This window comes from Erinaceus europaeus, chromosome 5 (genome assembly GCF_950295315.1).
Source record: "Erinaceus europaeus chromosome 5, mEriEur2.1, whole genome shotgun sequence".
NCBI classification, from domain to species: Eukaryota; Metazoa; Chordata; class Mammalia; order Eulipotyphla; family Erinaceidae; genus Erinaceus; species Erinaceus europaeus.
The window spans coordinates 46638057-46652447 of NC_080166.1; the positions used below are offsets into that span (position 1 = coordinate 46638057).

Here is a 14391-nt window from a genome sequence, read left to right on the forward strand (position 1 = left end):
CGAGAGTAACGCCAAGATAGACTGGCTGGGCTTCATGCCGGATTCTCGTATCACCAAGCTGCACATTAAGCTCACGCGAGGCTGAGGCATGGTGTAGATGGAAAGTAATATATGATGGGAGTAATATATGATGAAAAGAACATGTTTTGTATGCGTTTGTCAGGGTTGAAGTCAAATATACTGGACTGAATGTTCTGCAAATTCTGTTGCGGAAGACTCAATTCCCAATGTGTTGGAGGCAACTTGAGGAGAGTTCATGAAGGTAGAACCATGATGATGAGAAAAGAGACTAGAGTATGCTTGCTCTCTCTTTCCCCAAGTGCTAGTACCAAGGAAAGACCATCTGCTACCTCCCACTTATGACTAGGGTTATACTAGTGAACAAATCTGCTGGTACCTTGATTGTGGACTTTTTAGTCTCCAGGAAAAATAAAGTTTAACACCCAGTCTATGGTATTGGATTTTGGCAATAAAAACAAAAAGAAATAAATCATCTTATTATTTTTTAAAAATTATCATAGAATCGTATGTATTCTTATATATGTTGGATTACAATGATTTCCTAGCCATTAAAAAATTACAGTGGCTTTATAAATGAAAACAGCTTTATAGTATTGCTTTAGTTCATGTAAAGGAAGCAGGAAAATGTTCCTTAGACTTTTGCCACATCTAAGAGAACTAAGTGACATTCTGTTTGGAAACAAATCTATGATTCATATGTTAAATAAATGAGACCGAATCTAGATTTTTTTATTTATTCCATCTTCAAAAAACTAAATGCAATGCTTTTCTGTAATGACTGTTTCTCTTAAATAATAATGGGATGTAGATTATAGAATAGATTGTAAGAATCTATCCACATATTTCCTTTTCTCCTTTTTTAAATTTTTTCTTTGAGGTTTATCACTGGGCCTTGTGATATCACTGAGCACTATGAATCCACTGCTCCTGGTGGCTATTTTTTCCATTTTGTTGAATAGGTCAGAGAGAAGTTGAGATGGGAGGGGAAGTAGAGAGGGAGAGAGACAGAGGGACACCTGCTGACCTGCTTCACCACTCATGGAGCTTTCTCCCTACAGGTGGTGAGCTGGGCCTCAAACTGGCGTCTTTCTGCAGGTCCTTGAGCTTCATACTGTGTGCACTTAATTGTGTGTACCACCACCTGGTCCAGCATTTTATCTTTGTAAAGTACTTTTTTTTTTTTTTTGCCTCTAGGGTTATTGCTGAGGCTCAGTGCCTGCACTATGAATCCACTGCTCCTGGAGGCCATCCCCCCCCCTTTGTTGCCCTTGTTGTTGTAGCCTAGTTGTGGTTATTATTGTTATTGTTGATGTCATTCGTTGTTGGACAGGACAGAGAGAAATGGAGAGAGGAGGGGAAGACAGAGAGGGGGAGAGAAAGATAGACACCTGCAGACCGGCTTCACCACCTGTGAAGCGACTCCCCTGCAGGTGGGGAGCTGGGGGCTCGAACCAGGATCCTTATGCTGGTTCTTGCGCTTTGCGCCATGTGTGCTTAATCCGCTGTGCCACTGCCCGACCCCCTGTAAAGTACTTCTTTATAATTTCTGTACATTTAGCATACCTTAAAATGGAATTTAATCATGTGTTTTGGTTAGCTGTTTCTGGTAGTCATGCCTAGCCAAAAGTGATTAAGAGGTTAAAGAGCTGAAGATATCTACAGCAGACAAGTAGAACAATATTTAAGCAGCCTCTCTGACTTGCCTCTACCCTATGCATTCAGGATAAAGGCATGAAAATGGATGAGCTCATATACTCTTTCAAAAGCTTTTCTTTAGCTTCTTGGCTCCATGAATTTAATATAAAGAAAGATACAGAATGCAAAACCCACAAGAAAATGGCACGATTCTCCCTCCCCCCAGAGTGTATAGAAAAGTCTATTGGGTGGTCCAGGAGGTGGCACAGTGATAGGGCTTTGGACTCTCAAGCATGAGGTCCTGAGTTCGATTGCCAGCAGCACATGTGTCAGAGTGATTTCTGGTTTTTTCTCTCTCTTCCTTTCTCATTAATAATTTTTTTTTTAAAAAGGTCTATTGGTATGCCAGAGGATTAGGGAAAGCTGAAGAAAATGCAAATAAAATGGCCTTAGTCTAAAGTAAGCTTACTTTATTGGAAAGGGAGGACCAGATAGATTACCCCAGAATGGACATTGGTAAAAACATGGCATGCAGATTTAAGTTTTGCCTTCTCTGTTGACTAGAAATAAGGGAGCTAGGTTATCTGTATAGTGGAGAATTCACCATTACAGAGAGAGTTCATCTTTAATATATGTACATCTATTTGGTACAAAGGCATCCTCTTGAAGACATCAGAGGCTCTCACATGAAGCAGTCATTAGCCAAAGGCATATTTTGTGTTGACAGGTTTTTGCTTCTCGCTAGCCCCCCTTTGGAAATTATCAAGAAATCCTACAGCTCAGAAGTTGATTCATTCAATTGTTCTAGAGAACTAGTTCCTTAATCCTGACCACAATTAATCTGGTTAAACAGTTGTGTCCAAATTCTTGATGTAGTTTTGTAGGTGGGTCCCAAAGGTAAACTCTATCATGCAAATAAAAACAAAACAAAACAAAACAAAACACTTTGTAGAGTTTAATGTTGATACCTAAAAGACTTTTTACAGTATGTATAAGTAGCTACAGAGGATTCAGTTAACATGCTGTGTATGCCTTAAATAAATTTTCTTAAGACTTGGAAGTGCATAGTTAGCCCAATCAATCATGAAAATGTTCACCAGATAATGTAATTGACTAAATCAGTCTTCATTGCCAGACTGCTCAGTCATATGAGTTATTTTCTGTCCAACTAGCAGATGGTTTTGCTCATATGTGGAGTATAAGCAAGTGAAACAGATGAATTTACAAAAAAAAAAAAAAGACCAGACTGCCTCAGAAACTTTGTGAGAATGATTGTGAGGGCAGGTTGTGTGTATGTGTGTTGTCACAGAATTTTGGTGATGAGTGCAGTGTGGAACTATACATCTGTAATCATATAATCTTGTAAATCATTAAGTCACTAGTAAAATAGAGGAAATAAATAAACATAAAAGAGTTATTGTCACTAACACATTTGACTTTTTTCCTAATCAAATGACCATGTTAATAGACTCCTTGACAGTCATCTCACTTTTGAATTCTAATTGCAAGATAGATGTATGTTTTGTTTATAAGCAAACATACTGGCAAAAAGACTCAGTCATGAGGACTGAAACATGTAGGACCATTTTCAATTTTTCAAGAAGGATTTTCACCTAGAATCAACACATCCTCCAAATTTTCCTTTGCTTTACATTCTGTAGACTTTTGCAATTCATCACAACAAGCCTTGAGATGCATAAGTACTCTTTCTTATTTATTTATTCATAGAAATAGATTGGGGTAAAAGGTGAAATAGAAAAGGAGAACTAGGAGGTTTCTGGTGCATTCTCAGGCAAATCACTTTTTAAAAGGGGCACATACAAAAGTGGAAGATTTGGAGACAGATTTGATATAAATGCTTAAACATTTATTTTTGCAGTGCCTATATAAATCTCTTTGTTTTCTTAAAGATTTTTTTGGAACTCAGTGCATTTTATTTAAAAGAAAATAAAGGAAAAGTCTGAAGCAAATCAGCTGGGAACACAAGGGTGAAGAAACACATCTGGAAGAAGAGGGGAGGATGGTTTGCAGGTCTGCAGAGAGCAGGGGGAGGGCTCTGGCACCAAGAAATCTGGAGGGTCCCAACTTCTACTTGGCTTCTCCAGGGCCTGCCCCATTCTTCCACAAAAGGCTTGGATAAATGGACCAGCAGCTGGGGCTCCTACAGGCCCCAACTATTTTTTTTCCTCAGGAGTTAGGAATCCCAACTTAAAAGATCTAGAGTGACAGGCGAAACTGAGGCCAGAGAGAGACCATTTGTTTATATTTTTTCTGGAAATGATTGTATGAATTTTATTCATGTAATATCATGGACCTTATGCAGTATGACCACAAGATAAATTGTTGCATCCCAAATTTACTTTCTGATGCATTGGTACCAGTATCTCAATATCCTTTATATATATATTTTCAAGAATAGAGCAGACAGTGTAATCCTGTTATTTACCAGGGATGAGTATGTGAATGATCAGAAGGGGAAAAGATACACCTTTCCTCCAGTATAAAGGCAATAGAATGGTGTGGTTGAAATTTAAAAGTAGGGAAAGGAAGTCTCTAGGGTTTAAATATAGTGGCGTGGATAATTTTATTGCTTCTTTAAAATGTATCTTGATATGAAGAACATGTAATTAATTTCTTTCTCTTCATAACATTGAATAACCATTTTCTTTCCCCCTCAAAAGTTGCTATAACTTTATTCTTTTTCATCCTCAGATATTCATTTATTTTTAAATTTTTTTTAATAAAAAGGAAACACTGACAAAACCATAGGATAAGAGGGGTACAACCCCACATAATTCCCATCACCAGAACTCTGTATCCCATCTCCTCCTTTGATAGCTTTCCTTTATCCCTCTGGGAGTATGGACCCAGGGTCATTATGGGATGCAGAAGGTAGGGGGTCTGGCTTCTATAGTTGCTTCCCTGCTGAACATGGGCATTGGCAGGTTGATCTATACTCCCAGCCTGCCTCTCTTTCTCTAGTGGGGCGGGGCTCTGGGGAAGCAGGGCTCTAAGACACATGGTGGGGTCGTTGGCCAGGGAAGTTGACATCACGGTAGCATCTGGAACCTGGTGGCTGAAAATGAATAACCATTTTCTATATACACTGAAAGAGAAATTTCCAACTTGAATTTCCTGTATTTAATAAAATTACATATTTTTTACTTGAAAAGCTTTATATTTTTAGCATGTAAAATACGTAAAAAAAATGTTAGGGCTGGTGTGGTGGCGCACCTGGTTGAGTGTACATGTTATAGTGCTCAAGGACCCAGGTTCCAGCCCCCAGTCCTCACTTGCAGGGGGAAAGTTTTGCAAATAGTGAAGCATTATTGCAGGTTTCTCTCCTTCTCTGTCTTCCCCTTCTCATTTCTCTCTGTCTCTATCCAATAATAAATAAATTAAAATTATAAAGATTAAAAAAAAGAAAAGTCAGCTTAGAATAGTGAAGCCCTGGCAAGACAAAAAATATCTGTCTTTATTTGATAAATAAATAAGATAATTTAAAAAATTTTTAAAGTTTTCTTTTCAAACTTGTTTTTTTGCTCCATTTAGAGACCCCTTTTGGTTTTAAAGATTAGTCTACAATCTACAGGTACACAATTATAAAAGTGCTTAAATGTTCATCATCAGTATTGATTCAGCATTCTAAATGTAATACTGTATATTTCTAAATAGTATTAGTATGATCTCCAGCTTTTTTTTTTTTTTTTTCCCTCCAGGGTTATTGCTGGGCTCGGTGCCTGCACCATGAATCCACCCCTCCTAGAGGCCATTTTTTTTCCCTTTTTGTTGCCCTTGTTGTTGTAGCCTCGTTGTGGTTATTATTATTGCCATTGTTGATGTTGTTCGTTGTTGGATAGGACAGAGAGAAATGGAGAGAGGAGAGGAAGACAGAGAGGGGGAGAGAAAGATAGACACCTGCAGACCTGCTTCACCCCTTGTGAAGCGACTCCCCTGCAGGTGGGGAGCCAGGGGCTCGAACGGGGATCCTTACGCCGGTCCCTGCGCTTTGCACCACATGCGCTTAACCCACTGCGCCACCGCCCGACCCCCTATCTCCACCTTTTTTACTGTTATATTTCAGTATAGCATTAGGTATTGTGTTATCAATGATAGACTTTGTTTTTTAAATAATTATTTGATTTGATAGGACAGAGAAGGTGAGATAGAAAAGGGGAGAGAGAGAAAGAGAAACACCTGCAGCACTGCTTCATTACTCAAGCTCCCCCCCTTCCAAGTGGGGATTGGGAACTTGAACCTGCGTCCTTGTGCATGGTAACATGTGCGCTCAACCCAGTTCACCTCCAGTAAGACTTTCTATTCAACTGTTTGTTTAGTAACATGTAAGATCGCTTAAGCATGTTTTTATTTTGGGTTGGGAAGATAGCTCAACCTGTTAGAATACTGACTTGCATGTCTGAGTACCCTAGAGTTGCAGAACAAGTTATGCCAAGAGTGAGCAGTACTCTACTTTTCCCTCTTTGCTTCCTTTTCCTCATTCCCTCTTTAACAAATAAATCTTTATTTATTAAAATTTGTATTTTAATGATACTTTCTGCTAGATGGTTAGAAAAAGTATGTAATAGCAATTTTATCCCCATTGCAGTTATGCAGTAGTTTTTTTTTTTTTTTTTTTTTAGTATAAGGACTATATTACAATCACAGGAGCTCCCAGTAGTAGTTCTAACTCAGAGTATAAAATATCATATGTGACTTTAATAACAAAGAAATATGCCAGCAGGTTCCAAAGATTTTGGGAATAAACAGTCGTCCATTTGCTTTTGCAGAAGCAGTAGCACTCTGCAGACAAGCTATTCTAGGTGGTTTTATAGAACTCAAAATTGCAAAAATCCACTTTATCCTTTCTTTCATACTGGCAGGTGTCCCATTGGCTTCCAGCCAGAGGCTGGGAGTGTAGTGCCCCCAGAGTGCTGAAAATGCCGACACTCCAGCTGGCTGCTCATAATTGTACTGATTGTGGCCTGACAACCAGAGCTCCAAGAAAAAAAAGTGTGATGAATATATGAAAGTATTTTACAAACTTGATCAAATTTTTTTTTCTTTTTATAGATATGATATCTGCACTTACAAAAATAAGCCCTGTGGGACACTAGGTAAGTTATCTTTTTAAATAAAGGGATTATCATTCATATATTATTTTTGGTTTAATAGACTTTCTTTCTTTATACTTTATTCATTTTCCTTTCCAGAACATCTGAGATTACTCTATAAATTACTGAATTTGGCCTATGTGCATATGCCACTGTATTGATTTTATTGGTTTCCTTTCTGACCAACTAAATGATGATCAAAACAACCTAGAAGACAATTCAGAGTCAATAAACATTAAGGATCAGTCTAAAGTACCATAAATCTATGTGATTTATTTCTATATTGTGTTTTATTAAAACTATAAAAAATGTAAAATAAATGACGGTGTCCAACATTTTCAAATTTGGGGCTTTTATAAGGGAAGGAAAAGGAAACTTTGAGGGTGCTTTCAGTAGAGACATTAAGAATAATACTCCTGGTAGAATTTTGGGTAGCATATATCCTTATAGATTAGGATGTTATTAGAAATTTTTAGTGTGCAGTAAAATATAAAAGCAGTTTTGTAAAATATAGAGAGATATAGACAGAATTATATTTTTCTTCTGCTTTTGAGATACTGTATATATATTTGAAAAGCATATTCTAGAATCTAAAAGAAAATCACATTTGTTGAAGAACATAGTGTCATATTGATAAAAAATTATTAGCAAATGGAGAAAGTGGTAGTTTTCAGGTAAGCTAATTTATTGGGTAACCGGATTTATTTTAAGAAACAGGATTTTTTTCCTTCTGATAATATTTTTAGTGTCTCTCAGTTGTCTCTGAAATAGAAGAAGGTGGCCTTGGTTTTCTGGGGAGTTAATATGAAACTTTTCTTCAGAGATTAAATTTTTTCTGTATGATTTTAATTGTCTTCCCAGGTTTCTTTCACCTGTTTTCCTCAGGATTTATTACTAAGGAGAAATGCCTGTTAGTCAATGATGATTACTACTCTAGAGAGGTTCACTACTTAAACATGATTGAGAAAGAGCTTTACTGGAAGAGAGAACCCATAGGAAAAAATACTTTCTTGTTAGTGCTTTAAGTTAGAAAAAAACAACACAATCCAATGGAAGGGACCCCTAACTGAACTATTAATAATTTAGCATTGACCATTTACACTTTGTTCCTTAGTTTCCTTATCTTTGAAGCAGTAGTACTATCTACTATGCTATAGAGGTACTTTTAAAACATTTTAGGGAAGAAATGTAATGACATTTAGTAAAGATGACTATAAAATAAATTAGTATTAATGTAGAAATCACACTGCTTAACATATTCCCTCTATTGCTGTTCAGATGTTATAAAAAATTACGGTATTTAATCAATTTTAGATATTATAGGCACTGACCCTCAAAAAACCGCAGTCTAGAACTTGTATTTTTTTTCTAATATTTATATTTAAAGGAAACACACACACATACACCTATATCTATATATATTTTATTCTGTCTCACTGAATGTAGAATATTAGATCGATACATTGTTCACTAGAATTTTAGTAGTATCTTTACCTTGATATTTTTGCCTTTTCTTTTACCTAAGGATATTTGATGTATCTACCCTTTTTTTTTTAAATACTGTGTCCCAATTTTGATAGTTCAATCGTTTTCAGACATAAGACATCAATAATTGGGTACTGCTGTGCAGATGTCTCCCCCAAGGCTCTGCCACCCTACACAGAGTATTATGGTACTTTCAGGGCTTTCCCTAACCAATCCTGTCCTGACAAGTCACTCCAGAGTGTTGACCTAAAAAGCCTGCCTACTCCCTCTCCCCTCACTTGCTCTCTCTGGTCCGGTGGTGGTAAGGTAGCAGGGGACAGCCAGCCATTTTTTTTGGCTGGCTCCATGTGGCCTGAACTACCCGTCTGACCCAACAATAAAGATTTGTGTTCCCTCTGCGCTTGGATTCTCTCTCCTTCGCATTCCACTGCCGCCGCAGGCAACAGGGTACATGTCAACACATTACCATTTTCTAAAAATTTTATTTATTTATTTGATAGAAGCAGGGAAATCAAAGGGGAGGTAGAAGATAGAGAGGGAGCTAGAAGTACAGATACCTGAAGCAATACTTTACCTCTCATGAAACTTCGTTTTCCATGTAGGGACTGGGGGCTTGAACTCAGGTACTTGCTCCTGGTCACATGTATGCTCTGCTAGGTGTATCACTACTTGGCCCCCTCAATGCATTTTCTAATTTAAAATAAATTATATTTAAAATTATAGACCATAGTAACTTATGCCATCTTTTATAGTAGAACTTAATGAACTGCATCTATCTATCTTTCTATCTATATCTATATATGTAGATGCTGACCTTCATATATAGAAGATATGTTATAAATGCAGAGGGATGTGGTTTTCTCTTTTTGAGTTCCCATTCTTGTCACTTTGATGTTGGGTTTGTGTTGATTCTTATAGTCTCTTCGTACTTGTGAATAAGATTATAGTTAAGTAGATTTAAGGATGCAAACTGTGACCATCAAGATGAGGAAATTTAAATGACTCAAATAGCAATCAACTGTCCTACTAACACAATTACATATAAGAACTTTAACAGTTTCAGTGTTATAGGAATATATAAAATGAGGCAGAAAAGGGGCTTAGTGGGTTTGTGAGATGAGCGAGCGAGGGGGTTCGTGAAAGTACATTTGCATGGAAACTTATCTTTCATTTTAGTTCAGATTTTCCTTTATCTTTTTAACAAGCTACAATTATTTTCTAATGGGTTCTTTCTTAAACTGTTCTTTTGGGGAGCCTGGCGGTGGTACACCTGGGTAAGCACACACATTACCGTTCTCAGGGACCTGGATTGAAGCCCCTGCACTGCATCTGTAGGCGCGAAGCTTCATGAGTGGTGAAGCAGGTCTGCAGGTGTCTCTCTGTTTCCTCTTCCCCCCTCAACTTATCTCTGTCCTATCAAATCAAATAAAATAGAAAGAAAAAGTAGTAAATGCTAAATTGTTCTTTTAATTCTGTGCCTAACTTTCTCTCCTCTGCAAGGACTTCTGGAGCTTAACTCCTCTTGAAAGCTTTTTGTTTCCAGATAGAGGGTAAAAAGAGAAAGAGAGAGGGAAAGGAGGAGGAGGGAGAGGAGAAAGAGGAGGGGAACGAGGGAGAGGAAGAGGGAGAGAGGAGAGAGAGAGAGAGACAGACAGACACACACACACAGAGATAGAGAGATCAAGAGATAGATCATGGAAGTGTTCCACTGTTGGTGAAGGTTCCCTTTTGCATGGTGCTCCCATATGTTGCCCAGGGACTCAAACAAGGTCTCTGCACATAGTCATGTGTGTCCTCTGCTGGGTGAGCTACCTTCCAGCCCTTGCAGCTAATGACTTTCTAAGATGTGCAGGTAAATCTGTGCTTACAAACACACTGGAGTGTCATTAAAACACCACAATTAAACATGCAGACACTGGCATGGGTAGGTGGTTCAGTGATAAGAGTGCTTGATATGCATGAGTGAGACTTTAAATTGAATCCCAACACATTATGATAGCAGCGGAGAGAACGTCATAGACAATGAACGTGGGACAGTGCTTTGCGTGCTTTCTCTCTCTGCTTCTTGCTTTCTATCAGGGAAATTAAAATTAAAGACTGTACTGACATTGGGTAGGTGAGTGAGTCAGTAGAGAGAGAGAGAGCTTTGATTTGTGATGCCTCTGATTTGATTCCTGGGCCCACATATAAATAGAAAAGCAGTCTCATGAGAAAGAACTTTAGTTAGAGAACATAGAGGCACACACTCACTGTATACCAAAGAATAATAAGCAAGCTAAGACTAACCCATGTGGTAATAGTTTGAGAAACATAAGAAATATTTATTTATCAGTATATTCTAGTATTTTATATCAGGTTGTATAAATCTCAAAACGGTAATGGTATTTAGAGTAACTTCTTTTATTCCATGTCATATGTTAAATCTAATATCTTACTGTCAGCTAATGTACTTCAAATTCTTTGGTATTCTTTCTTTCTATAGAGTTTCAAAGTAAAGTCTAAATACTTTTCATTAAGAAAATTAAGTTCAACAGTCTTGTAAAACAACATTTCCTCAATTAAATAATAAAAGCACTAAGCCATCTTGTTCACTGAGTCCTTCTTTGTACTTCTTTTATTGCTCCAGCACTTATTAGTGAATGGATAGACAGCATAATATTGCTAGAATTTGTAGTAACTCCATGAGGCAAAAATCAACCTCTTCCCTAGCGCATGCCCCTCCAACATGAAACAGTAAGAAAAGCAACCATGTGCTAGCAAATCCAGCATTAACCACAACTCTGTTCCGATATGGTTATTATGTTGATAGTTAATGATAGAAGATAAAGGAAAACACAGTTTCTAGAGCTTTTGCTAGTAATAATGTTCATTGTGTCCCCCACTCCATCAATGAAAGTAGTATACAGGCACTTATTACAGGGAGATAAGAAATTATACTCACGTGACAACTGCCATTTTAATCTTTATTTCCCTAGTGAACAAAGACTAAATCAAGTACTTATTAAAATGACTCAGTGTGTTAAGTAATACAGCAATCAAAAGAGATAATAATTCAATTGTAAAATCACTATGGTTTTCTAAAACTCACTGATGTCTGGGAACCTGTCATTATATGTCATCTAAATAAATGAGAACTAGAAAAACACATATATATATATATATTTTAAATATTTATTTTATTTATTTATTCCCTTTTGTTGCCCTTGTGTTTTATTGTTGTAGTTATTATTGTTGTTGTCGTTGTTGGATAGGACAGAGAGAAATGGAGAGAGGAGGGGAAGACAGAGAGGAGGAGAGAAAGCTAGACACCTGCAGACCTGCTTCACCGCTTGTGAAGCGACTCCCCTGCAGGTGGGGAGCCGGGGTTCGAACTGGGATCCTTATGCCGGTCCTTGTGCTTTGCGCCACCTGCGCTTAACCCGCTGCGCTACAGCCCGACTCCCTAGAAAAACATATTAACTGAATGGTTTTTAGTGTTTTTAATAAGTACAACCAGAAAAAAATTGTACTTAGTATAGAATATTGTTTATTATACTCAATATTCATTGAATTGGAATCATTTTTAGTTAGGAGGTGATTACTGATATTTGGATGCTTATATTTAAATATTTAAATTTAGATTTAAAATACTTTTTTTCACAATGCCTTTTAAATAACTTTCTTCCCAGTGTAAAGTGTGTTCTGACATCTGTTTCACTATAAGATACGGCATTTTGTCTTTCTCACAAAAATGATTTTTTCTAAGCACTGTTTTAAAGTTATGTGCCTAGTCACAGAACATGATACTCATGTGAAAACAAATTTAATTTAGAGACTTTTTTTTCACATACCAAATCCTCAAGGGGAGAATACATTGAATCACAAAAATATTTCACTAGAGTCAATGAATTAACATCGTGGTTTTGACTTTATTTGTAACTCGAATGTATTGGGAGAGAGCGGAGGTCCACTGAATGACTTTCCTTCCTAAAGAAGTTTGTTGCATCACTATCAGTACAATTTCAGAAAATTAAAAAAATAAAAATCTCTCATCTTTGGTAGATCTCCTTTTTTCCCCCTCTTTTGAATCATTCCTTTGTGTTTTTATTAAATATCATTTAAAAATCATATGGAATTCCTTTTTCTTGATAACTAAAAAGTTGCTTGTATATTTTTATGAACCCACTAAACTTAAACAGATCTCTGTAGAAAAATAATGTGGATCTATTTTGCTTTCTACAGCCTGAAGAATGTTAAAATAGAAATGCTTTCTTGAATTCCCTCTTCTGGCTCAAGTTACTAGGTGGTCCCAAGTTACCAGAAGTAAAATTTATAAATCTAACCCCTAGTCTAGACATTTTCCAGCACTGACTGCAGTTCAAAAAATATTAATGTCTAGTCGGCAAAGTGAAACTCCCCCCAGTGATTTTGCAAATGACTAGAAAGTTAACCTTTTGCCAACTGCTCCTTCTGTGCATGGAGGTTATTAAAAAGAATCCAGGCTTTTATAAGTATGGGCTTTTAAAAACTGAAACACCTTGGCTTGACCCTTTGTGTCTCCTTCTGTTTATTCAGGCTTGGCCTCGGTGGCTGGAATGTGTGAGCCTGAGAGGAGCTGCAGCATTAATGAAGACATTGGCCTGGGTTCAGCTTTTACCATTGCACATGAGATTGGTCACAAGTGAGTGAGTTTAAGAAAATCAAAATAAATTTTAGAACCCCATTCTTTTGAACAACTCAGAACTACTGTGTGGGATGCCTGCGCTCAATCATATTTTACTACCTTTTGGTCTGAATTCAGTAGAGAATGTTATCATTTTGGGTATGTTATCATTTGGGTAAATCATCTTAAGAACTTAAAACTTGTTAAATCTTCCTGATTCAATGACTAGTATCATCAGAGTGGTGGATGCACCACATTTAGATTTTGTTATATACATCTGAAATAATTTAGTCTTACCATGATCTACTCAACGCTCAGTTCAAATGATCTTTCTTTTCCATAAGTTACAATGCATATTTTTAGATCATCATTCACACCAGTACAATAAAATCTACTTTGAGTTTTTATTCTTCACATAACTGTGAGCATACTTTTTCCAGGTACAAAGTTTATGCTGTACAGCTTGAATTTTCAGATGTATTTGAATGTCACAGAAAAAAAAATGTCAGCAAATGAACCTGATTTACAAGAGTAGGGAAACATCAATCTCACATTTTTGAGGAAGATCTGAACTGTTGAATAGTTTGTTTTAAATGCAGGTGTGGAAGAATTTGTACTTTCTCCCATTCCCATTCTGAACAATATGCAGTAGTAAACATGAAAACCTGTCCATGTGGGAACGAAGTTTGCATACTTTAAAGGGATAGTCTAACATTTTAAATTAGAATAAGCAGCATATTTGAAACAACTCATGATATTCATATGATTTAAGTTTTACCTGTATGCTATTTTGATAGGCAATGAATAAGGGGAATAAGAACACATAAAAATCAATGTTTTATATACTTGCTTCAGAGGTGATTTCTTGATATACACCTGTAGTTCACTTTCCACCCCCCTCCCCACAGTGGCAAGTAAAACTGGGTCAGTTTGCTGCATTATTTTGAAAATTATAATGCATAAATTTTACCAAATTGGCATTAATTTATATATAAATTTAAAGAGCCTGGAAGTTTCAAACCCTGACTTGATTTGGACATGGGGGAAATCAGTGTCACATCTTAATGAATATCGGTGTTTTAGTTTCCATTGTAGTAAACAGAGGGGCCAAAAAGGGAAAACCTTAATTAGGCAGTTTATCTTCAACTCACTTAAAGAGCTGGCTTATTAATGACTCATAATCTCATGCAAGCAGACTGAATTTAATGGGATCTGTTAGAATCAATTAAAGTGAAATTTCAGGACAAGTAACATACAGTGGATGAATAATGTATGTCTAAGAACACTGTTCCTTCATACAGTCACAAACTAGTGTCAATGTACACATTATAAGCTCCATTCTTGACTGCATTTAAATAGCCAAGATGAAGGTCTCTCTCTCTCGATTCTAACTGTGCTACTCTTAGTCTACCTAGATTTTTTGCTGGCCTTATGGCTAATTCCTCTGAATTCTTCTTAACATGAATGGTTTATGGCATAAAGGAGGAGAATTGGCAC

General features: G+C 36.8%; 1 protein-coding gene across 3 annotated transcripts in view; it reads left to right on the forward strand.

Annotated features, from left to right (window-relative positions):
• The window catches only part of ADAMTS6 (ADAM metallopeptidase with thrombospondin type 1 motif 6), a 313675-nt gene that overhangs the window by 102632 nt on the left and 196652 nt on the right, over positions 1-14391 (forward strand). For all 3 annotated transcript variants that reach the window (XR_009549950.1, XR_009549949.1, XM_060191274.1), the window contains exons 8-9: positions 6727-6770; positions 12807-12912. Coding sequence is in view for 1 of the 3 variants with exons in the window: in XM_060191274.1 (XP_060047257.1) it covers positions 6727-6770; positions 12807-12912 (150 nt within the window). In the remaining 2 variants the exon portion in view is untranslated. The remainder of the gene's footprint in view (positions 1-6726; positions 6771-12806; positions 12913-14391) is intronic.